Source organism: Somniosus microcephalus, chromosome 17, assembly GCF_052327205.1.
Source record: "Somniosus microcephalus isolate GS21.2 chromosome 17, FLI_Smic_1.0, whole genome shotgun sequence".
In the NCBI taxonomy this organism is placed as follows: domain Eukaryota; kingdom Metazoa; phylum Chordata; class Chondrichthyes; order Squaliformes; family Somniosidae; genus Somniosus; species Somniosus microcephalus.
The window spans coordinates 84,135,669-84,159,411 of NC_141003.1; the positions used below are offsets into that span (position 1 = coordinate 84,135,669).

The 23,743-nt window shown below is 44.9% G+C and overlaps 1 protein-coding gene across 8 annotated transcripts in view; it reads right to left on the reverse strand.

The window, feature by feature from the left end:
- The window catches only part of pfkfb3 (6-phosphofructo-2-kinase/fructose-2,6-biphosphatase 3), a 134,905-nt gene that overhangs the window by 34,803 nt on the left and 76,359 nt on the right, over nt 1-23,743 (reverse strand). For 3 of the 8 annotated variants that reach the window (XM_086010754.1, XM_086010755.1, XM_086010756.1), the window contains exon 1: nt 6,955-7,244. The exons of 2 other annotated variants lie outside the window; for them this stretch is intronic. In XM_086010754.1, the coding sequence (XP_085866880.1) occupies nt 6,955-7,036 (82 nt within the window). In that variant the 5' untranslated portion in view covers nt 7,037-7,244. Of the gene's footprint in view, nt 1-6,954; nt 7,246-9,063; nt 9,458-23,743 lie in introns of those variants that run through there. 3 more of the 8 variants (XM_086010758.1, XM_086010752.1, XM_086010761.1) reach the window with 3 other exon arrangements.

A 23,743-nucleotide genomic window follows, 5' to 3' on the forward strand; every position in this document is an offset into this window, starting at 1 on the left:
GAAGATGTTCCCGATGATGGGTGAAACTAGAACTAGGGGGCATAGTCTTAGAATAAGGGGCTGCTCTTTCAAAACCGAGATGAGGAGGAACTACTTCACTCAGAGGGTGGTAGGTCCATGGAATATGCTGCCCCAAAAAACTGTAGAAGCTACATCATTACATAAATTTAAAACAGAAATAGACAGTTTCCTAGAAGTAAAGGGAATTAAGGGTTACGGGGAGCGGGCAGTAATTTGGACATGAGTCTAGGTTCGGATCGGTCATGGCCCTGTGGGTAGCGGAGCGGGCCCAGGGGCCGTGTAGCCTGACCCTGCTCCTATTTCGTGTGTCTAATTCTGTTAGATGCAGGAGATGGTTCTGTGACAGTGGATTGGCAGTTAGGATCAGATCAGCCATGATCTTATTGAATGGCGGAGCAGGCTCGAGGGGCCGATTGGCCTACTCCTGCTCCTATTTCTTATGTTCTTATGTTTACCTGGGCCCCAACGGCCACTTCCTGCAGCTGCCAGTGTTGCAGGAAGCAAAACTGAAGTTCAGGTCCAGGGCGCTGCGCTGCGCAGCTGGATGACATCACGATCGCCGGGTGCAGGAGATTGTGGCGCTAGGAGTTACCACTGCCACAAACCGCCAGGTGAATTTCATGAGCAGCAGCAACATTGCCGCACCTGGGCGGTAAGTAGTTAATGCCCGGCTATCGCCCCCCCCCCCCCCCGAAGGCACTAACCCATTGAAATTCTCCCCCCCCACCCCAGGGTGGTAGAAGTTTGGAACTCTTCCGCAAACGGAAATTGATGCTAGATCAATTGTTAATTTTAAATCAGAGGTTGATAGATTTTTGTTAACCAAAGATATTAAGGGATATGGGGCAAAGGCAGGTATGTGGAGTTAGGTCACATCATCCATGATCTCATTGAATGGCAGAACAGACTCGAGGGGCTGAATAACAACTAGGAGCAGGAGGAGGCCAAAGAAATTAAGAATTGATGAGTCACATTGTCCTTTACTTGTAACAGAACGGCTTCTTTGCGGAAAAGCTGCATGCTATAATGCAGCATGTCCACAAAATAATAGTAAATACTTGCAATACGCAAAAAGTAATGAATGGGCTGTTTGGCCTTTCCCTCGGAAGCCCGACCAAAGAATTGCACCAACTTCTTTCAAGTTTGTGGTATTAAGGGAAGAGTCTCGAGGGTTTTGCTTGACATTAATCCTAATTGACCCTTCCTTAACTGAGCTTTTTAAAAAAAAACTGTTTTTGTGCTTAAGCTAGCCAAGAACAGATTCTTTGCAGCTCCAGGCTTACATACACCACAGGGAGGGGCACTCCAAGTCCTAGGGACCCAGAAGATTTAATTCCTCGTCTGTGCCATTCTCGCTCAAAAGCAGCAGGGGGGGGGCGGGTGGTGGAAGGACACACGACCAATTTAGTCACAACTTGCCCCACCCCGGCTCTCGGTTGCTGTGCAGCGACCCCTTTGGACGTGCATGCACTTGCACGCATGGTGGGGGGGGGGGGGGGGGGGGGAAAAGAGGAGAGCACAGGGAGTCCTAGCTCAGCCACTTCTCTTTGCGTAGCTGCCAATGCTTGTGCAGCTAAACAGCCCACTGACCAGAGGCTGGGGATATTTTTCTTTTTTATAAATATAATTTAAATTTGGAGAGAGTCTGAACTACACTTGCGGCTGTGCCACCTACTTACTTGGTGGCACTATGGATTTCAGAGGCGAAGGAATAGATTTGGGAATTTCAGAAATAACAAACTGTATAAATGCTAGAGCTACAAACTAGGGTGTTAAAGTCTAGTAGCAACATTACACATCAGCCAGCAGCAGACTGGCATCATGCCCAGAAAGGAGCTGCAGTATGGGACAATCACTGTCTCAGCACGGTGCAGATATTCCAGCTGGGCATGAACTGCACTGTAATTGCAACAGCGAATATGCCAATAACCTGTTCCAAACGGCGCTCAGCAAGTATAAGCAGGCACGGAACAATGCGCACACTTTGAGTTTACTTTGTTTTAAAGAGATCAATTGAGAAAATCTCCTTCCATCTGCAGAACCACACTCGGTACAAGTGACTTCTGTTTAGGAAAGGAAGGGAAAACTAAAAAAGAGAACTGTAGCAAAATTAGAGGATATCACATGGGCCCTAACTACATAACACTCAAATCAGATGGACCTGACTGCACACGTATTTAAGTTCTGTCTGATCAGAGACCGACAGGACCAGTAACCTGCAGTGTATCTTGGTTGTACCACAGTTTTAACCGCTCCCTTAATTTTAAAGAAATAGTTGGTGCAACTTCTCTCAAGGGCAGGGCAGAGGCTGGCAATACAAGCAGAAGAATTGAAGAGAGTCATCTGCTGGCTTGAACTCACAAGCATGGCTGAAGGCTTGGAAGATGACAAGGACGATCTTACAAAAATGGTACGACCAACTAGCTGCTGCTTTGAGCCACAGTTGAACAGTTGGGGCAACCCGAGACATTATGAACAAGGACGAGGAGCAAGATGCAGCATCACACAAAATACCAGAATCTTCCTTATCCACCTTTATGAAGGGAATCCCTCCAGTGGAAACCAACGGATAATCAGAAGTCTCCAAATATTGGTCTTAGATGCACAATCCAGCAATACCCCTGGGGAACAGCGGCAAAATAGGGCACAGTAGCATAGTGGTTACGTTACTGGACTAGTAAGCCAGAGGCCTGGACTAATGATCTGGGAGATGCAAGTTCAAATCCCACCATGGCAGCTGGGGAATTTAAATAGTTAGTTAAATAAATCTAGAATAAAAAGCTAGTGTCAGTAATGGTGACCATGATACTACCAGATTGTTGTAAAAACCCATCTGGCTCACTAATGTCGTTTTAGGGAAGGAAATCTGCCGTCCTTACCCAATCTTGCCTATGTGACTCCAGACCCACAGCAATGCAGTTGACTTTTAACTGCCCCTCTGAAATGGCCTAGCGAGCCACTCAGTTGTCAAGAAGGCGACTCACCACCACCTTCTCAAGGGCAATTAGGAATGGGCAATAAATGCTGGCCTTGCCAGCGACGCCCACACCCCATGAATGAATAAAAATCCCACAATCAAACAAAAAAAGTTGCAGTTTTATCTCCCCAAAAGGTTAATGAAATCCAAACAAGAAGGAACTACACAATGAGGTGATGTTTCATGGAAGGTGCTTCCTCTGTAGAAAGACTGGTGAGTAACTCGGGCAGCAGATAATGAAAGTTCCACGAGGTAACTATGCGCACTGGTAAAGGCAACTATTGGGAAGGTGAGGGAGGGCAGAAAAGAGAACTCATTTTGCAGCAAATTGATGTGCTAGAGATATTATGGTCTGCAAGTCTGCAATGGCTCAAGACTAATCATGTGTCTCATTTGTTATAAATGTAAGAAGTTACACAACACCAGGTTATAGTCCAACAGCTTTATGTGAAATCACAAGCTTTCAGAGCGCTGCTCCTTCGTCAGGTGAAGTGGAGAAATGCATAAAGACACAGCTTATATAGTCAGAGAATCATGTCAGATGTTTACAGGTAATCTTTCCAACTGCCATTTATCACACCTCGGCAGAGAGATAATCACAGCAATCAAAGGTGTGAATGGTGTCCAAACAGATCAGTCAGGAAAACATTACATCAAAGAACAATGAGGTGGGGTCAAATATTGCAGATGCTGGGGTCTGTATGAAAAACAAAAACAGACAAAAAACATTTTTTTTTTTGCTGGAAATCACAGCAGGTCCGGCCGCATCAGTGTAGAGAACAAGCCAACGACGACTCGAGTCTGGATGACCCTGCGTCAGGTGGGGTTACATGTAGTGTGACATGAACCCAAGGACGGCCTCAACCAGGATCTTGGGTTCATGTCATGCTACATGTAACCCCACCTGACGCAGGGTCATCCAGACTCGAGTCAACATTGGCTTGTTCTCTCTGCACAGATGCGGCCGGACCTGCTGTGATTTCCAGCAAAAAGAAAGTTTTTTGTCTGTTTTTTTGTTTTTCACACAGACCCCAGCATCTGCAATATTTGACCCCTTGTGACCCCACCTCATTGTTCTTTGATGTAATGTTTTCCTGACTGACCTGTTTGGACACCATTCACACCTTTGATTGCTGTGATTATCTCTCTGCCGAGGTGTGATAAATGGCAGTTGGCAAGATTACCTGTAAACATCTGGCATTATTCTCTGACTATATAAGCTGTGTCTTTATGCATTTCTCCACTTCACCTGACGAAGGAGCAGCGCTCCGAAAGCTTGTGATTTCAAATAAAGCTGTTGGACTATAACCTGGTGTTGTGTGACTTCTTACATTTGTCCACCCCAGTCCAACTCTGGCATCTCCACATCATTTGTTATAGGAGAGGGAAAAGTAGCCCACCCAAAAAAAACGAGATTCTCTTCAGGTTTAGACTGGAGTAACAGTCTTGGAAGACTGGAGAAGGACTGAAGTTGACAGCACTCTCAAGGAGGACCAGTGGGATTGTGGACTGGAGTATTGTTTATTTACCTAATTAAGCACATTATCTTTAGGGCCCCACCAGAGGCGCACGGGGCTAATTGCATAACAAGAGGGACTGAAAAGAGCCATAATGTCAGCTGCAGATACCATTAGAGGATACACATTGTGTGGGGTTTTATAAAGAGGTGTTACCGACAGATTAGCATTAATGCAACAACATGCATTTAACTGCCGCCAGTATAGCTTTCGCTCCAAAACACAGTCAAGATCACTAAATGTAACAGAAAATGCTGGAAACTCAGGTCAGGCAGCATCGTGGAGAACGTTTCAGGTCGATGACCTTTCGTCAGAACTGAAATGTAATGTTTGCCTTGTTAAAAAAAATGATTTGCAGTTCAAACTAATATTGCCATTTGTACATTTAATCCCATTACATCACAACAGTGACTACACTTCAAAAGCTACTCAATTGGCTGGAAAGCCCTTTGGAACGTCCCGAGGTCATAAAAGGCGCTATAGAAAGGCATCTCTCTCTCTCAATCTTTGCATCTTCTCCAGTGTGATTCCTCTGGCCAGCGTTAGGCACTCAGCCCAACTCCACTGAGGATCGAAACTGATTAGGGGCAATCTAATTAATTCAGTAGCAGCTGAAGTTCTGAACCGTGTTGCCATAGCAATATCCACTACCTCATGCCACAGCTCTGTAATTTAAATTTGTAAATATTTGACAAGCTGACCCCGGCTGCAAAGTGGCAACTTTTTGCAACAACATTTCAAACTACAAGTAGAGACTTAAAAAGGATGGAAGTAAGATCCGCTACAATATTTCAAGTACCACCTTATTTTAAAAAAGGCAACTAAAATAGAGAGCAGGAACTATACCATTAATAACGTTTCTCAAAATACTGGTAGGTCTAATTTGTGTTGGGGTAGTTAATCATGCTTCAGAGCAGCAAGGGACAAGGCCCTTTCTAAATACAGGGCTGCAATTCCTTCCTCCTCCTTTACTACAGTACGATAGGACTAACATGAGTTACTTATTACTTCCAGAACTGATTAAACGGACAAAAGTCTTTCAACAGAGTTAACCGAATACTAGCAAGATGTCTCAGTGAAAGGACAACATTCTTGAACACATCACGAGCTCCTATCTGAAATATACCAGAAGGTTAAAAATGAATAATAGAATCATGGAAATTTACAGCACAGGAGGAGGCCATTCGGCCCATCGTGTCTGTGCCGGCCCAAAAAGAGCTCTCCAGCCTAATCCCACTTCCCAGCTCTTGGTCCGTAGCCCTGTGGGTTACGGCACGTCAAGTGCATATCCAAGTACTTTTTAAATGTGATGAGGGTTTCTGCCTCGACCACCCTTTCAGGCAGTGAGTTCCAGACCCCCACCACCCTCTGGGTGAAGAAAGTTCTCCTCAACTCCCCTCTAATCCTTCTACCAATTACTTTAAGTCTATGCCCCTTGGTTATTCGGCTCTCTGCTGGGGGAAATAGGTCCTTCCTAACCACTATCTAGGCCCCTCGTAATTTTAAATACTTGACTTTCATCCATTTAAGGTTAGTTGCAATACAAGGCGTTGGAAGTATCTATAGCAACCGGCACAAACTGCCCGGGGGGGGCAGGGTAATTGAATGATTTGATGACTGCCACACCCCCATGTCACAAGGCGAGGGGAGTGTCAGCGGCCACAGACAGACTCCCCCGCACATGTTCAGCTCCAGGTCAGTTACGACCGAAACTGACACAGCAGCGCCGTGTAATTCCGCAATTTCGGAAGTTTCTAATGGTAATCTAATGTAATCCGGGAAATGCGCTGCCCGGGCAGTAGCCAGTCACTTGACCGACAAAAATAAAAAACACAAAAATCACCTACAATACATCTTAATAGTAGATCAAGCCTTAACTCCTGAAGACACGTGAAATTCACATGCATTTCCGGATGCTAAACCAGCAGAGACACCAGGGGATAGAGATATGCCATTAATTCGATTTGAGGAAATGGTGCCACATTATGTACAGACCAATCTTCATTCAAAAGTGAAAGCGTCTTACAGAAAGCGAAAAAAGGAACATCTACTGTCATTATCTTACTTCAGATAAAGAGGAAGCAGAATAATAAATGTCTACTGTTTCAAATGTCATGGATACAAGTGTGTCCTTAAATGACCCGGCTTCTGAGCGGTTCCCACAAGCAGTCACGTGTATTTCAAAGAGCTTCTTACCAACAGTTTTTTTTTTAAAACAATAAGACTCCTAAAACGAGAGAGAGCAGTTCACTACAAATGACGCCAGTCTAACAAAAGAAAAGCTCACGTACAGCATTCAGCGCCGGCACAGACATCCGCATGTTGGACAGACACCAGTGACATTCCCTGACTCATAACTGAGAGAATCGTGGCTCTTTCTCCAACTGAACGCTGCTTACAACCCAAATTTCTAATTTCTAAGATCTACAATAGACTCACATCGGGCTGGCAATGCCGGTCGCTCGTCCTTGCAAGGGATCCAGATTTTCTGCATTGGGTTCCGCGTTAGCTCCCTGGGCATTGTCTTGTTGCTGTTGGTGAAGGATGGAAGGGGCTTTTTTTTTGGTATGAGATTCCAGTAATAGAGAAAGGGGGGAGGTGACGGTGGTTTGTCAGCGTGCGCCGTGTTTCTGGTTCTGATCTGATCTGCAATGCCGCAAATGAGATGTGCTAGCTGAAGAGGGGGAATCACTGAACTGGACCGCCTGAAAGTGACTCAGCGCCGGCCGGCTTTTGTATCCACTAGCCAGCGCAGGGTGCCTCCCCATGGCGTCATTGCCGCCTCCCACCAATGGCAGCGCACCAACCCGCTCTTTTTTTACTGGCTGGCGGAATTGTCACTCATTGTTACAAGCTCGGAGATGATTTTAAAGAGATTTATTTAAGCCATGGGTGTGGGGGAATGTGTGTAATAGAAAGAAAGACTTGCATTTATATAGCGCCTTTCACGACCTCAGGACATCCCAAAGCACTTTACAGCCAATGAGGTACTTTCTGAAGTGTAGTCACTGTTGTGATGTAGGAAAAGCGGCAGCCAATTTGCGCACAGCAAGCTCCCACAAACAGCAATGTGATAATGACCAGATCATCTGTTTTACTGATGTTGATTGAGGAATAAATATTGGCCCCAGGACACCGGGGAGAACTCCCCTGCTCTTCAAAATAGTGGGATCTTTTACGTCCACCCGAGAGCGCAGACGGGGCCTCGGTTTAACGTCTCATCCGAAAGACGGCACCTCTGACAGTGCAGCACTCCCTCAGCACTGCACTGGAGTGTCAGCCTGGATTTTTGTGCTCAAGTCTCTGGAATGGGACTTGAACCCAGGACCTTCTGACTCGGACCGGAGGGTGCTGCCCACTGAGCCACAGCTGACACACAAAGGGAGTAGAGAATGCAGGCGAGGGAAATGCCCCTTTTTCAGAAGAATACTTTCTTCTTGGCTATAGATAAAAGGGGAAACAATCACCATCCTATATAGAATAATAGATAATAAAATACATAGACATAGAATATACTTTAAAATAGGAAAGCATTTTGATATATACACTAAATAATTAACGTTAAAAGGGGGCTTCTAAAATAATGGAACTTCTTGCAAACCGGCATTCAGTTTTACAATCAATACATCTAACCAGACAAAATACACGAACTTGCTTTATTTTATCAGCCACATAAAAATACTTTAAAGCGACAACTTTGCAGAATTATTACGGAAATGGTTTATAGAGGTAGTTCATCTCGAAGTTATTAAAGATTTCACCTTTTATTCCAAAAGACAGCATGCTAATGAATAGAAGCTGGTTTAAGCCGTACACTTATTGCTTTGCCTTTATTGTTCATTCGCAGTAGAAAGAATAGAATTAAAGGTCTATTTTGAATTTCCCAAACATTGCAATTTAATAAAAGCAAAATCAGTTTAGCGAAAAACATCGAACCGTTTTATTTAACTTTTCATAACGCCGACGTATTTTAGTTCCATTTGATATAACCAATATAAAACAAATTGGTCTTCAAGGTCACAATTATTTCCACAGATACTACGCATTTTAAACATTTTAATGTTCTTTAAAAATCCACAAATTTTCATAATGTAGACTTTTTTTGTGGTTAAAATAGAATTTTTCTTTGTGCTATGCAATGGATCAGTAATTCAATCGTCTAGACTATTGTAGGGGGGAGGGGGGTTAACACGCCGAACTAGATTCAGAATAAGGATTGGGGGGACCCCTAGCACGTTCCTCACGTACCGAACGACACACAAAGCCTTTCCAAGCAGCCTTTCTCCCCTCCCTCCTTCGCTCGGTGACTCATCCAACCTATTAGCATCTCTTCAAATATTTCCTGCAGTCGGGGATCTGTGGCCAGCCTTAGCTCCGGTCCGCACTTCCCACTCGTGGTATTCCACGTGTAGGTGTTTTATCTAAACATCCATTTGTACATCATTTTAAAAATACATCTCCCCATAAACGGGTCAAAATAATAAAGCCTCGGGCTACCAATTAAAAAACCCGTTGACTTCAAGGTGTTTTAAACGGAATAGAACTCACCTCGTTTCTCAAATATGCATTAAAATGTCTCATGATCGAGCGGCCGTTCCAGTTATAAAATCTGTCTCCACCCGCTACATTTACCTAGGTGTCACCTTGTTGGGGCTCCAACGTCCCTTGAGCTAATCTTCCTGACTTTGCGAACAAGTGTGCAGATAACATCTGTCCAAATCTGCATCATGTGTGATGTTATTCAATCTATTTAACCCCTTATCTGTGGTGCATATCACCTGCTACTGTCAGAAGTAGAGCTGTATACATTCATCCCTCCTGTCTGCCGAGCACAATCGTGAAAGTTTTTTTTTAATTGCAAATCCTTTGAACCAGCCTCGCACTGAATCAACATCACCCGTGAGCTAACACGGAAATGGCAATTGACAAAGCTTTCTGACAATTGCCTTTGTTTCAGTATAGCCAGAATCTGCTCGGCTGCTCCTGGTGAGAATCTTATCTAATCTCCCACTCAATACATAAGCATGATTACAATAACAAGAGGATTTAACTGAAGGACCGAAAGTTAAAGCACCCCCGCCCGTTTTCCCGACAGATATTTGTGACACTGAATCAAATCCGCTCAATTTAAACCAACTCCTGAAAGTAAACGCTGGAAACACCCAGCAGGTCAGGCTGCATCTGTGGAGCGAGAAACACAGTTAACGTTGTCAGGTCAGGTCAGCTCCCCAGGAACGTGTGAGGCAGCATATCTGACTTGACTGGCACCAAATGGTTAGTATGACGAGGCAATGTATTAAGGTATTACTGACTCATGACGGTGTCTGAGATCGACTCCAAGGATATACACTTGGAGTGCACAGAAGGTGTCTGAGGACCTTGCACCTGCATTACAACAGTGACTACACTTCAAAAGTACTTCATTGGCTGTAATGGGCTTTGGGACATCCTGAGGTCTATATAGAGTAGATGCAAGTCTTGCTTTTAACAGCGGTGACCACATGAAAATAGCCAGTCTATTGGACTTGATTGCTAATTTTCATTTATTATTTTAATTATTATCTTTTCTTAAAAATTATTTCATCCTCTATTTGTTTCTTTCTCTCTTTCCCCCCCCCCCCCAACACCCCCCAAACAATATGCCAGCATAACAATAAAAAGAAAGACTTGCATTTCAGTAGCGCCTTTCACAACCTCAGGATGTCCCAAAGCGCTTTACAGCCAATGAAGTACTTTTGAAGTGGAGTCACTGTTGTAATGTGGGAAGCACGGCAGCCAATTTGCGCACAGCAAGCTCCCACAAACAGCAATGTGATAATGACCGGATATGTGTCATCTGCAAACTTTGAAATTGTGCCTCCTATACCCATGTCCAGGTCGTAGTATATATCAAAATGATTCAATGTTGATCAGAAGGGTTACAGGCTTGGCAACTACATCTACCATCTACAAGATGCACTGCAGCAACTCGCCAAGTCTTCTTCGACAGCACCTCCCAAACCCGCAACCTCTACCACCTAGAAGGACAAGGGCAGCAGGCACATGGGAACACCACCACCTCCAAGTTCCCCTCCAAGTCACACACCATCCTGACTTGGAAATATATCGCCGATCCTTCATAGTCGCTGGGTCAAAATCCTGGAACTCCCTCCCTAACAGTGCTGTGGGAGCACCTTCACCACACGGACTGCAGCGGTTCAAGAAGGCGGCTCACCACCACCTTCTCAAGAGCAATAGATGCTGGTTTCAGGTTTTAGGGCCTTCTTGGTCCTTAAACAGCAGCCAGACGGCGTGTCGGGCCCCTCAGAGGACAGTGTTCTCAGGATGAATTTAATCAGGGGAGAAAATGCTGGGGGAAGGGAGAAAAAAAGGCCCAAAGATTTGGGCCGGGACCCCAGGAGGTTTGGAAAAGAAAACACGGTGGTGGTTCAGAGCGAGGATAAGGAGATACGAGCTTGGGATATTATCCAGGCAGTACATGAGGACTGTGGCGAGGGAAGCTGCTTTGCCTGCCGACCAAAGCCGAATGTTGGGTTCAAGGTGACGGTCAGTGGCCGAGAGGAGGTGGAAAGACTTACTCAGTTTGAAGGTTGGTGATAAGTTCTTGGAGGTATCTCTGCTATATTCGGAAGAGGTGGTGGTCTCATTCTTAAACCTGCCGGTTGATATTGAGGACGATGTGCTAATCAAAAAGTTGGAGTCGTGGGACATTAAAATTTGCTCGATGGAACCCGTTATGTAAAGGTGCGGTTCCCAGAGGGGTAAAGTCATTGCCGTATAGCATGAAATTCGAGACAATGGAAGGAGTGCTGTAAGATAGATAAGCTAAATACGTGGCTTGAGCAGTGGTGCAAGGGAGAGGGATTTAAATTCTTGAGGCATTGGAACCAGTTCTTGGGGAGGAGTGACCTGTACCAAGGGGACGGTCTACACCTGAACTGTGAGGGAGCCGATGTCCTCGGGGTAATATTTTCTAGGGCGGTTCGGGAGGATTTAAACTAATTTGGCAGGGGGATGGGAACCTAGGTAGTGGAAAAGAGGGAAGTCATATGAAGTCAGAAATAGATGGTAGAAAGGTGAGAAGCAATAAGCAAAGGAGAGAAACACAAAGGGCCAAACTAATTCATAATGAGAGTGTGAAAAAAGCAAGCCTGAAGGCTTTGTATCTTAATGCTAGAAGCATTAGGAACAAGGTGGATGAATTAGTTGTGGAAATAGAGGTAAACAAGTATGATTTGATTGGGATTACAGAAACGTGGCTGCAGGGTGGGCAAGGCTGGGAACTTAACATCCAGGGATATACAATATTTAGGAAGGATCGGCAAAAAGGTAGGGGAGGTGGGGTAGCATTGCTGGTAAAGGAGGGGATTAATGCAATGGAAAGGAAGGATATTAACTCGGATGAAACGGAATCTGTATGGGTAGAAATGAGAAATAGCAAGGGGAGGAAAACGTTAGTGGGTGTGATATATAGGCCTCCAAATAGTAATATGGAGGTGAGGGAAGGCATAAAAAGGGAAATTAGAGAAGCGTGCGATAAGAGCACAGCTGTCATCATGGGTGACTTTAATTTACATATTGATTGGACTACCCAAATTAGTAAAAATTCTGAGGAGGAGGAATTCCTGGAATGTTTTCGGGACGGTTATCTGGACCAATATGTCGAGGAGCCGACTCGAGATCAGGCCATTTTAGACTGGGTATTGTGCAATGAGAAGGGACTTATCACCAATCTTCTTGTACGAGGCCCCTTGGGTCAGAGCGATCATAATATGATCGAGCTCTCAGTCGAGATGGAGAGTGAGGAAATTGAATCAGAGACTAAGGTCCAGAACTTAAATAAAGGGAATTACGAGGGTATGAGACGGGAATTGGGTAAGATTGATTGGGTGGTGTTTCTGGGGGGATTGACAGTGGATAGACAATGGCAAGCATTCAAAGATAGAATGGAAGAATTCCAGAACATGTTTATACCGGTTTGGCATAAAAATAAACCTAAAAAGGTGGCTCAACCGTGGATAACGAGGGAAATTAGGGACAGCATAAAATCAAAAAAAAGGGCATATCAACTGGCAAAAAAAAGCAGCAGACCGGAAGATTGGGGGCAGTACAGGATACAGCAAAAGAGGACAAAGGGATTAATCAGGAAGGGGAAAATAGAATATGAAAGTAAACTTGCAGCAAACATAAAGACAGACTGCAAAAGCTTTTATCGGTATATCAGGAGGAAAAGACTGGTAAAATCCCAAGTCGGTCCCTTGCAGTCCGATTCGGGAGAATATATAATGGAGAATAAGGAAATGGCAGACCAATTAAACTCATACTTTGGTTCTGTATTCACAAAGGAGGACACAAATAACCTCCCAGGAATATCGGCAAACATAGGGACTAATGAGAGGGAGGAGCTGACAGAAATTAGTATCTCTAGGGATATGGTGTTGGGTAAGTTGAGGGGACTGAAGGCCGACAAATCCCCGGGGCCTGATAAACTACATCCTAGGGTACTTAAGGAGGTGGCCCTGGAGATAGCAGATGCTCTAAGGATCATCTTCCGGAACTCCATTGACTCGGGAACAGTACCCGTGGATTGGAGGGTAGCTAATGTTACCCCAATATTTAAAAAGGGGGGTAGAGAGAAAGCAGGGAATTATAGACCAGTAAGCCTTACATCGGTTGTGGGCAAAATGCTAGAGTCCATTATTAAGGATAAAATAGCGGAGCACTTGACAAATGGGGAAAGGATCGGACAGAGTCAACATGGATTTACAAAGGGTAAATCGTGTTTGACTAATCTGCTGGAATTTTTTGAGGAAGTAACTGGTAAAATAGATGGGGGAGAGCCAGTGGATGTGGTGTACCTTGACTTCCAGAAAGCCTTCGATAAGGTTCCACACAAAAGATTATCATGCAAAATTAAGGCTCATGGGATTGGGGGCAAAGTATTAACGTGGATAGAGAACTGGCTGGCGGATAGAAAACAGAGAGTTGGAATAAACGGCTCGTTTTCGGAGTGGCAGGCAGTGACCAGCGGGGTGCCGCAAGGATCTGTCCTGGGACCCCAGCTGTTCACAATATATATAAATGATCTGGATCAGGGAATTGGATGCAATATTTCCAAATTCGCTGACGACACTAAACTAGGAGGAGGGGTGGGCTCTGATGAGGATGTCAGGAGGCTACAGTGCGATTTGGACAGGTTGGGGGAATGGGCGGATACGTGGCAGATGCACTATAATGTGGATAAATGCGAGGTTATCCACTTTGGGGGTAAAAACAGGAGGGTAGATTATTATCTAAATGGCAATAGATTGGGAGATGGGGAAGTGCAGAGGGACCTGGGTGTTCTTGTGCACCAGTCACTGAAGGAGAGCATGCAGGTGCAACAGGCGATTAAGAAGGCAAATGGTATGTTGGCCTTCATATCAAGGGGGTTCGAGTATAGGAATAGGGATACCTTACTACAGCTGTACAAGGTGCTGGTGAGACCGCATCTGGAGTATTGTGTACAGTTTTGGTCGCCCCATCTGCGGAAGGATGTTCTTGCCATGGAAAGAGTGCAGCGGCGATTCACCAGGCTGATACCTGGAATGGCGGGAATGACCTACGAGGAGAGATTGAATAGTTTGGGCTTGTACTCACTGGAGTTTAGAAGATTGAGAGGGGATCTCATCGAAACATATAAAATTATGGCAGGCCTGGACAGGCTGAATTCAGAGAGAATGTTTCCAATGGCAGGGGAGCACAGAACCAGGGGCCACAGTCTAAAAATAGCGGGCAAATCATTTAAAACAGAGATGAGGAAGAATTTCTTCACTCAAAGAGTGGTGAGCCTGTGGAATTCCCTGCCACAGAGGGCTGTGAAGGCTAATTCAATAAATATTTTCAAGAGAGAATTGGATATATTTCTGAAGGCTAAGGGGATTAAGGGTTACGGAGAAAAGGCGGGGACGGGGTACTGAACTGGTAAGATCAGCTAAGATCTCAGACGAAGATCAGCCATGATCTCATTGAATGGCGGAGCAGGCTCGAAGGGCCGAATGGCCTACTCCTGCTCCTATCTCTATGTTTCTATGTTTCTATTTCCGGATACTGCATGATAACCAGGTGAAGGTTTGTTATTATTGTCTTGTTCATGACCATCTTGTAAGAAACTGTCCGGACTTGTACTGTTATAACTGCAGCGAGTCTGGACACATCGCTCGGAGCTGCAAGGTGGAGAGCTGTGGGGTGTGTCACAAAGGCCTCACCCACTGTGAGTGTAAAGCAGAAGAAAGCTCTATGAGTGACGAGGAGATGGGAGAAGGAGCAGAAGGTGTGAGTGGAACGGCTGGAGGAGCGGAGCAGGCGGAGGACAAAGCTGGTGAATGGAAGGAGAAAAGAGCGCAGGAAGAGGCAGAAAATTGCGGAGCAGAAAACAGGGTGGAGATGGGGGAAAACACACCCAGTATGGTGGAAAAGGACAGCAGAGGGCAGCATGGGTCGAGGGCAGAGTCAAGCCATAATACAGCTCGGCTTTCCCTAAAGAGTCTGGTGACTGCAGGGGGAAAGGAGGCGGGAGCGGGGTGCATGGTAAATATATGTACTCCAAAGAAAGATGGGGAGTCGGACATCTTGGGGAGCAGGAGGGGGCAAGAGAAGGAGTGGGTGCAAGAGGCAGGAGCCTTAAGGGGGCAGCAAGATTGGAGCGGGGAGACAAAGACTCCAGAAGGGAGCAAGATAGGTGCAGATGTGCCATTTTCCCAGAGAGAGAAGGATCAGGGAGCAAGGGTCAGAGGTGGAGATGAGGTCGAAGGGAGCGGCACTGTTGGAGAAAACGCGATAGCAGGAAGACTCTCTAAGGGAGATGATGTATCTGACGGGGAGCAGGCACAGGGGGTTGCAGAAGAGCTTGAGTGTGAGGAATTAGAGGGGGACAGAGACATGGAAGTGGGGGGTGGGGTGGCATCATGTGAAAAGGGAAAGGTTAGTGAGGGGCAGAAGGAGGGAGAAAGGGCAGCTCCTTGGCCCAAACTTAATGCAAGGAAGAGGCTGAAACAGCAGGGAAAGTTTAAACAGGAGGGGAAAAAGAGCCGGAGGCTGCAGGAAAAAGCAACAGCTGCCCGAGAAGTTGGGAAGGAGCATGTAAGGAGGGAAGGGCCAGAGATTAAATGATGGGGAGATTATCAGGCATACTTCCCTTCTTTGGAGCCATGATTACATTGGTCTCGATTAATGTGAACGGACTGAGGGGTGAGAATAAATTGCAGCAGTTGTTGCAGGGTTTTAAAGGTACGGACTTGTGTCTGCAAGAAACCTTTTGGGATGAGGATATCCTAGAAAGAGTTCAGAAGGTTTGGAAGGGAGAGGTGTTTGTAAGTTGTGCAAACAATAACCGTAGAGGGGTGGCTGTTTTGGTGAGTCCGTCCATAAAAGAGAACGTTGCCTTGGTGGACAAGGACATTGAGGGGAGATTTTTACGGCTAAAGGTAAAAATGGAGTAATTTAATTGCGATCTCTTTAATATCTATGCACCGAATGACCATTGCAAGCATCGCGAGTTTTTTCAATGGTTATTTACTGAAGCGGCAGAGGTGGAAAACCCTTGTATTGTGGGGGATTGTAATGTATTTTTATCTCGGATGGACATTTCAGCCCAGATGACCTTTAAGGATGATAACTCCAGAGGGATGATTGTAAAAATGATGGCAAATTTAAATCTGAGATATTTATAGAGGGACCGGAACCCCATAAAAAGGGAGTTCTCCAGAAGAGGTCGGGTGGGTGATGTTTTAAAACAGAGCTGAATAGATTTTGTGTTAATGCGGGAAGGGTTAAGTTCTGAGGTGATGGAGATTTATTACAAAAAAGTATTTTTTAGTGATCACTTGGCTTTGGTTCTTAGAATTAGGAACAGCAGAGTTAAGATCGGTTCAGGGGTGTGGATTTTAAACAATCAATACCTAAAAGAAATTGCTTATAAAGAAGGGATTTTAAATATAATAAAGAATGCTTGGAAGGAACCTTTATTCTTGAAAGAAAGAAGAGTTTGGTGGGACAATTTCAAATATGAGGTAAAAGTTTTTTCGGTATGTTATGGGAAAGAGAGAGAGGCAGCTAACCGGCGTCGAGAAGAAAATATAAACAAAAGGGTCACGGATATCTGTAAAGCAGTTGACAGAGGGGATAAGGGAGCAGAGAGTAAGTGGGTGGTTTTAAAGAAAGAGTGGGAATTATTGCAAGCTGAAAAATGCAAGGGGGCCATTCTCCGGGCAAAGGCTAAAGATGCATTGGAGGGAGAAAGATGCACTAGATATTTTCTAGAGCAAGAGAAGCTGTGACAGAGATTATCATTAATTGGAGAGTTGAAGGTTGGGGAGAAGGTCATTAATGAAAGTGGGAGATTTTAGAGGCGGCTAGTAGCTTTTATTAAGAGTTATATACAAAAGAAGACATTTCCAAATTGGCGATGGAGAAGGTTAGTGCTTTTATTGAAGAGGGTTTAAAGGAGGATGAGAGAAGTATGTGTGATAAAGAAGTAGGATTAGTGGAAATAAAAGTAACAATAAGTAGAATGAAGTGGGGGGGGGGGGGAAAGCCCAGGGTCCGATCGACTAAGTGCAGAATTTTATAAAGAATTCTTAGAGATTTTAAGTCCATTGCTCTTAGAGGTTTTTAAGGAGTTTAAAATTGAGGGAAGCCTGGCCCCATCTATGAGGAGAGGTGTCATAAGCTTAGTTTATTTATATAAATAAAGGGGATAGAAGGGATCTAAAGAATTGGAGGCCCATCACATTATTAAATATGGATTATAAGATCTTGGTGAGGGTTATGGCAAATCGTATGAAGGAGGTGATGTCGCAGATTGTTTTTCCCTCTCAGTCTTATGGAGTCGTAGGCCGGGACATCGCAGACTCTGTGGTCTCAATCCGAGATGTGATAGAGCTCATGGAAGAGAGTGGGAGGGAGGCTTATGTGTTAAAGATAGATCAAGAGAAAGTCTTTGATAGGGTCTGTCAGGAGCTTTTATTGATGGTTTTGGAAGCATTTGGTTTCGGGGAAAATGTCATTGAGTGGATAAGGATTTTTTATTCTAACATATTTAGTTGTGTTAAATGTAATGGTTTTTTATCCAAGCATTTTCCAACACAGAGAGAGGTCAGTGAGACAGGGTTATCCCCGTCCCCATTGTTGTACACATTGGTAGCAGGACCATTAGGTTACATGATGTGAAAGAAACAAGGTGTAGTCGGGATTGCGGTTCCCAGTTCCGGGCGGGTGTCGGTGATACACCAATATGCAGATGACACAACCTTAACATTGAGAAATGGGGAGTCAGTGAGGAAAGCTATGGATGTAGTGGAGGAATATTGTAGAGCTTCAGGAGCCAGAGTGAATTATAGTAAGTCCCAATGCCTGGTTGCGGGAAGGGGTAGGGGGGAATGGTTGGAGGAAAGCCCCTTTAAGGTGGAGGAGGTTTTGGAAGTTCTGGGGGTGCATATGGGGTGCAAGAAGGACAGGGATGAAGTGGATCGATTAAATTGGGAACCAAAGGTTATGAAAATTAAAAAGATTTTGGGAAGATGGGAAAGAAGATAGTTGAAAGTGCAAGGAAGAGCGACAGTGGTGTCTGCTCTCCTGCTATCTAAGCTATGGTACTTATTGACGGTGGAGGGTATTCCTGAGTGGGCAGAAAAGTCCATCCGAGAGGCTTGTGTGAGGTTTTTATGGGAAGGGGAACCTTGGATGGAGAAATCAGGGAGGACTCAATTTCCCAGATATTGATTTGAAGAAAAAATCCTTTAGAATCAAATGGGTGAAGAGATTTCTTCAGAAGTCAAATACCCACAGCTGGACTTCAACAGGATTTGGAAGGGAGTGTGGGTGAATTTTAAATGTCCCGAGTGGATTGAACTGGATTTCAAATTGGATTTTTACGGTCTTATGTAAGATTGGGCAAGTGGAGGTGGCAATTTGCCCAGTGTGTGGGACACGGGATGAGACTCTGTCCCATTTACTGGTGTTATGTCCACAGTTAAAGGATTTTAAGTACTATGTTCGACAGTTGTGAGAGTTTTTTTGCTGGGTGGGGACCGAAGAGCGAGAATGGTAATCCCGTGGGACTCAATTTTGTGTTGGGGATTGCAGGAGAGTCTGCCCGAGTCTAGCAAAGCGGCAATTAATTTAATATTCAGTTTGGCTAGATTCGTGATTGTGCAAAGAAGGAATGCTCTGTTTTTTAAGGGGAGGAGAATAAATCTAAAAGAGCATTTTAAATATAAGCTAAAAGTTCATTACAAGGCTCTGTGGATGTTTTATTCAGAAAGGAATTTAAAGATAGTATTTTATGATCAATTTTTTAAGTACAATAGATTAATATATGTTACGGGAGACAAATTAAACTTCAGGTTTTGATGTTAGTATGTGGTGGAGGAATGGCTGTGCAGAGTGGCGGAATGGATTTCTATGATACAATGGAATGATCACGATGTTGTAAATGTTTTTAATGTTCAATAAATAATATATTTTTAAAAAGTTGGTTGCACACTTGCCTCTGAGTCAGAAAGATTGTGGGTTCAAGTCCCACTCCAGAGACTTGAGCAGAAAATCTAGGCTGAGGGAATGCTGCACTGTCGAAGGTGCTGTATTTCGGATGAGATGTTAAACCGAGGCCCCATCTGCTCTCTCAAGTGAATGTAAAAGATCCCATGGTGCTATTTTCGAAGAACAGCAGGGGAGTTATCCCATGACTGTGTCCATTCCATTTCCCGCACCTCTGCTCTCACCCCTTCCCCTCCCTCCTGGAACCACGATAGGGTCCCCCTTGTCCTCACCTTTCACCCCACCAGCCTCCACATTCAACGGATCATCCTCCGCCATTTCCACCACCTCCAGCGTGATCCCACCACCAAACACATCTTTCCCTCACCTCCCCTTTCAGCATTCCGAAGGGACCACTCCCTCCGCGACACCCTGGTCCACTCCTCTATCACCCCCAACACCCCTTCTCCTTCCCACGACGCCTTCCTGCGCAAGCGCAGGAGATGCAACACCTGCCCTTTTACCTCCTCCCTTCCCACTGTCCAGGACCCCAAACACCCCTTCCAGGTGAAACAGCGATTTACTTGTACTTCTTGCAATCTAGTATACTGTATTCGCTGCTCACGATGCGGTCTCCTCTACATTGGGGAGACCAAACGCAGATTGGGCGACCGCTTTGCCGAACACCTCCATTCAGTCCGTAAGGGTGACCCTGAGCTTCCGGTCGCCTGTCACTTTAATTCTCCGCTCCACTCCCACCCTGACCTCTCCGTCCTTGGCCTATTACACTGTTCCAACGAAGCTCAATGTAAGCTCGAGGAACAGCACTTCATCTTTCGATTAGGCACTTTACAGCCTTCTGAACTCAACATCAAGTTCAACAATTTCAGGCTATAACCTCGGCCCCTATTTTTTATCTTTTTTCTTTTTTTTCCTCTCTCTCACATGGCAGCTGTTGATGATTCTGCCATCGCCATTTACACTTCATCTAGAGCCATCTTTTGTTTCTTAACTTGTCCCATTACCATCTCCTTTTGCCTTGCATCATCATCCCTTTTGTCTCTTAATCTCTCCTGCCTTCCACCCTATCACAGACCTTCCCTTTTGTTCCTTCCTCCCTCCCCTCTTTCCCTGCCCCTGCACTTGCTTAAAAACCTGTTATATCTCTAACTTTTTCCAGTTCTGATGAAAGATCATCGATCTGAAATGTTAACTCTGTTTCTCTCTCCACAGTTGCTGCCTGACCTGCTGAGTTTTTCTAGTATTTTCTGTTTTTATTTCAGATTTCCAGCATCTGCAGTATTTTGCTTTTGTGTTTGAGTTCTCCCCGGTGTTTTAGCCAATATTTATCCCTCAATCAACGTCACTAAAACAGATTATCTGGTCATTATCACATTGCTGTTTGTGGGAGCTTGCTGTGTGTAAACTGGCTGCCGCGTTTCCTACATTACAACAGCGACTACACTTCAAAAAGTACTTAATTGATTGTAAAGCGCTTTGGGACGTCCTGAGGTTGTGAAAGGCGCTATAGAAATGCAAGTCTTTCTTTCTTTCATTCTCACATATCCCCATGAACCACTTACCTGATACCTTGTCAATTCCAGTACTATGGGTTAAATCTGGAAATACATATTTTGGTTCTGTCTTCACAAAGGAGGACACAAATAACCTCCCAGAGATGTCAGGGAACATAGGGTCTGATGAAAGGGAGGAACTGAAAGAAATCAGTATTTGTAGGGAAATGGTGTTAGGGAAATTGATGGGATTGAAGGTCGATAAATCCCCAGGGCCTGATCATCTACATCCCAGGGTACTTAAGGAAGTGGCCCTAGAAATAGTAGATGCTTTGCTGATCATCTTCCAGCATTCGATGGAATCTGGAATGGTACCCATGGATTGGAGGGTAGCTAATGTTACCCCACTATTCAAAAAAGGTGGTAGAGAGAAAACGGGGAATTACAGACCGGTAAGCCTGACATCGGTAGTGGGGAAAATGCTAGCGTCCATCATAAAAGATGTAATGGCAGAGCACTTGGAAAACAGTGACAGGATCGGACAAAGTCAACATGGATTTACAAAAGGTAAATCGTGCTTGACTAATCTACTGGAATTTTTTGAGGATGTAACTGGTAAAATAGATAAGGGAGAACCAGTGGATGTGGTGTATTTGGACTTTCAGAAGGCTTTCGATAAGGTCCTGCATAAGAGATTAGCATGTAAATTTAAGGCACATGGGATTGGGGGCAAGGTATTGACTTGGATAGAGAACTGGTTGGCAGACAGAAGGCAAAGAGTTGGAATAAACGGGTCTTTTTCCACGTAGCAGGCAGTGACTAGTGGGGTACCGCAGGGATCGGTCATTGGACCCCAGCTATTCACAATATATATTAATGACCTAGACAAGGGAACTAGAAGTAATATCTCCAAATTTGCAGACAACACAAAGCTGGGTGGGCGTGTGTGCTGTGAGGAGGATGCTGAGAAACTACAGGATGATTTGGACAGGTTGGGTGATTGGGCAGAAGCATGGCATATGCAATATAACGTGGATAAATATGAGGTTATCCACTTTGGTGGCAAAAACAGGAAGGCAGATTATTATCTGAATGGCAATAGATTGGGAGAAGGGGAAGTGCAACGAGACCTGGGTGTCCTTGTGCACCAGTCGCTGAAGGTAAGCATGCAGCTGCAGCAGGCGGTTAAGAAGGCAAGTGGTATGTTGGCCTTCGTAGCGAGAGGGTTTGAGTACAGGAACAAGGATGTCTTGCTGCAGTTGTACAGGGCCTTGGTGAAACCACATCTTGAGTATTGTGTGCAGTTTTGGTCGCCTTATCTGAGGAAGGATATTCTTGCCATGGAAGGAGTTCAGCGAAGATTCACCAGGCTGATACCTGGGATGGCAGGAATGACGTATGAGGAGAGATTGGGTCGAATGGACTTGTACTCGCTGGAGTTTAGAAGAATGAGAGGGGAATCTTATTGAAACTTATAAAATTCTGACAGGACTGGACAGACTAGATGCAGGAAGGATGTTCCCGATGGTCGGGGAGTCCAGAACCAGGGGTCACAGTCTAAAGATAAGGGGTAGGCCATTTAGGACAGAAATGAGGAGGAATTTCTTCACCCAGAGAGTGGTGAACCTGTGGAATTCTCTACCACAGAAGGCAGTAGAGGCCAATACATTGAATATATTCAAGAAGGAGTTGGATATATTTCTTAAGGCTAAAGGGATCAAGGGGTATGGGGAGAAAGCAGGGACCGGGTACTGAATTTGGATGATCAGCCATGATTGCATTGAATTGCGGAGCAGGCTCGAGGGGCCGAATGGCCTACTCCTGCTCCTATTTTCTATGTTTCTGTGTTTCTAGCCTGTGCATTTAGACACAGGGCCATCAGCACAGCTATTTCAAAACAAGTGAGCTGTTAATGCGGTGCACCAGCATAGAAAGCCTAAAATCACCTGAATCAGTGCAGTGTGGCCACAATCTCTATACAAGCCCTCTTTTACTCCCCCAGCTATCTGGGTCCAAAACACATGAAACTTTTGTTTGATCATCAGATCCCGCAAAAGGGACAACATAACAAGCGACAACATAGAATGTGGTGGGGGCAAGAATGTCCATTTTATAGTCATTGCAATGTCAGCAGCTGATACCCTGATTCTCCTGGAGCTACAATGTGAGTGTGTGTCTACATGCATGTGTGCACGTTCTGGTCGTCTGAAAGGCAGCATTGAGTCAGGCACTTCATGACTGTGGTGTCTGAATCGTGGACCGGAGGTTCAAAGACAAACTCCATTTGCACCTTTGTATGGAAAGCAAGAAATAAGAGAGAGTAACAGAGACAGAAGTGAGCTCGTTTCTATTTAATTACTTGGATATTTTGTCCGAGGTGGCCATTAAAGAGAGCAGGCAGCCTTTTAAAATACAAATACAGGAAACTCTCGATTTACCGGCACCTAAATAACCGGAAATCTCTGTTAACCGGCAAAATTCAGGAGTAGGTTCAGGTAAGTTTTACTTCATATTAGTGGCCGTTCCTGGATCTGTGGCCGTGTAACCGGGGTTCCTGCACCTGTTGCCATGCAACAGGGACGCCTGGATCTGTGGCCGTGCACGGGGCTCTCATACCTTGGTAAGTATACCTCTCTGTAATCCGGACTTTTTGATCAACCGGCACCACGCCGGTGCCGGATAAAAAAAGAGTTTCCTGTAAATTGTGATGTGGATTATTTCAAAGCATTCAATTCTCCTGCTTCTTAAACAAATACATCCCATTTCTTGACTGTCTTCTCTTGTTCTCCAGATCTGTTTGCACGTGCTACACGATGCCCACTCCATGACACTTGGCTGCTTTAGTTCAGAGTCACCCCAGTTGGTGCAACATTTGTAAGCAAACCTCACTGCCGTGTCTGTAGTTTTGAAAATTAAACGCTTTGGAAATTGAGGTCTCGTTCTCCAGAAAGTAAAGCTGTTGGTATTACATTCAGACTGGTGTAGACCCTCGCTGTCACAGTGAAGATCGCCAATCTATAGCAGCTCCAGCTCCTATCACCTCAAATGTCAATCTGACGAACATTTTGTAACCTAGCGCTAACCTCCAGGAGCCCTTATCTCTGCAAGCACTTACAAAAAGGAAAAGTGGATGACCAATCTGTTACTGCAGCTTCCCCATCCTGTCCCTGCTATCCTATTCCACTCCTTTGATGGTA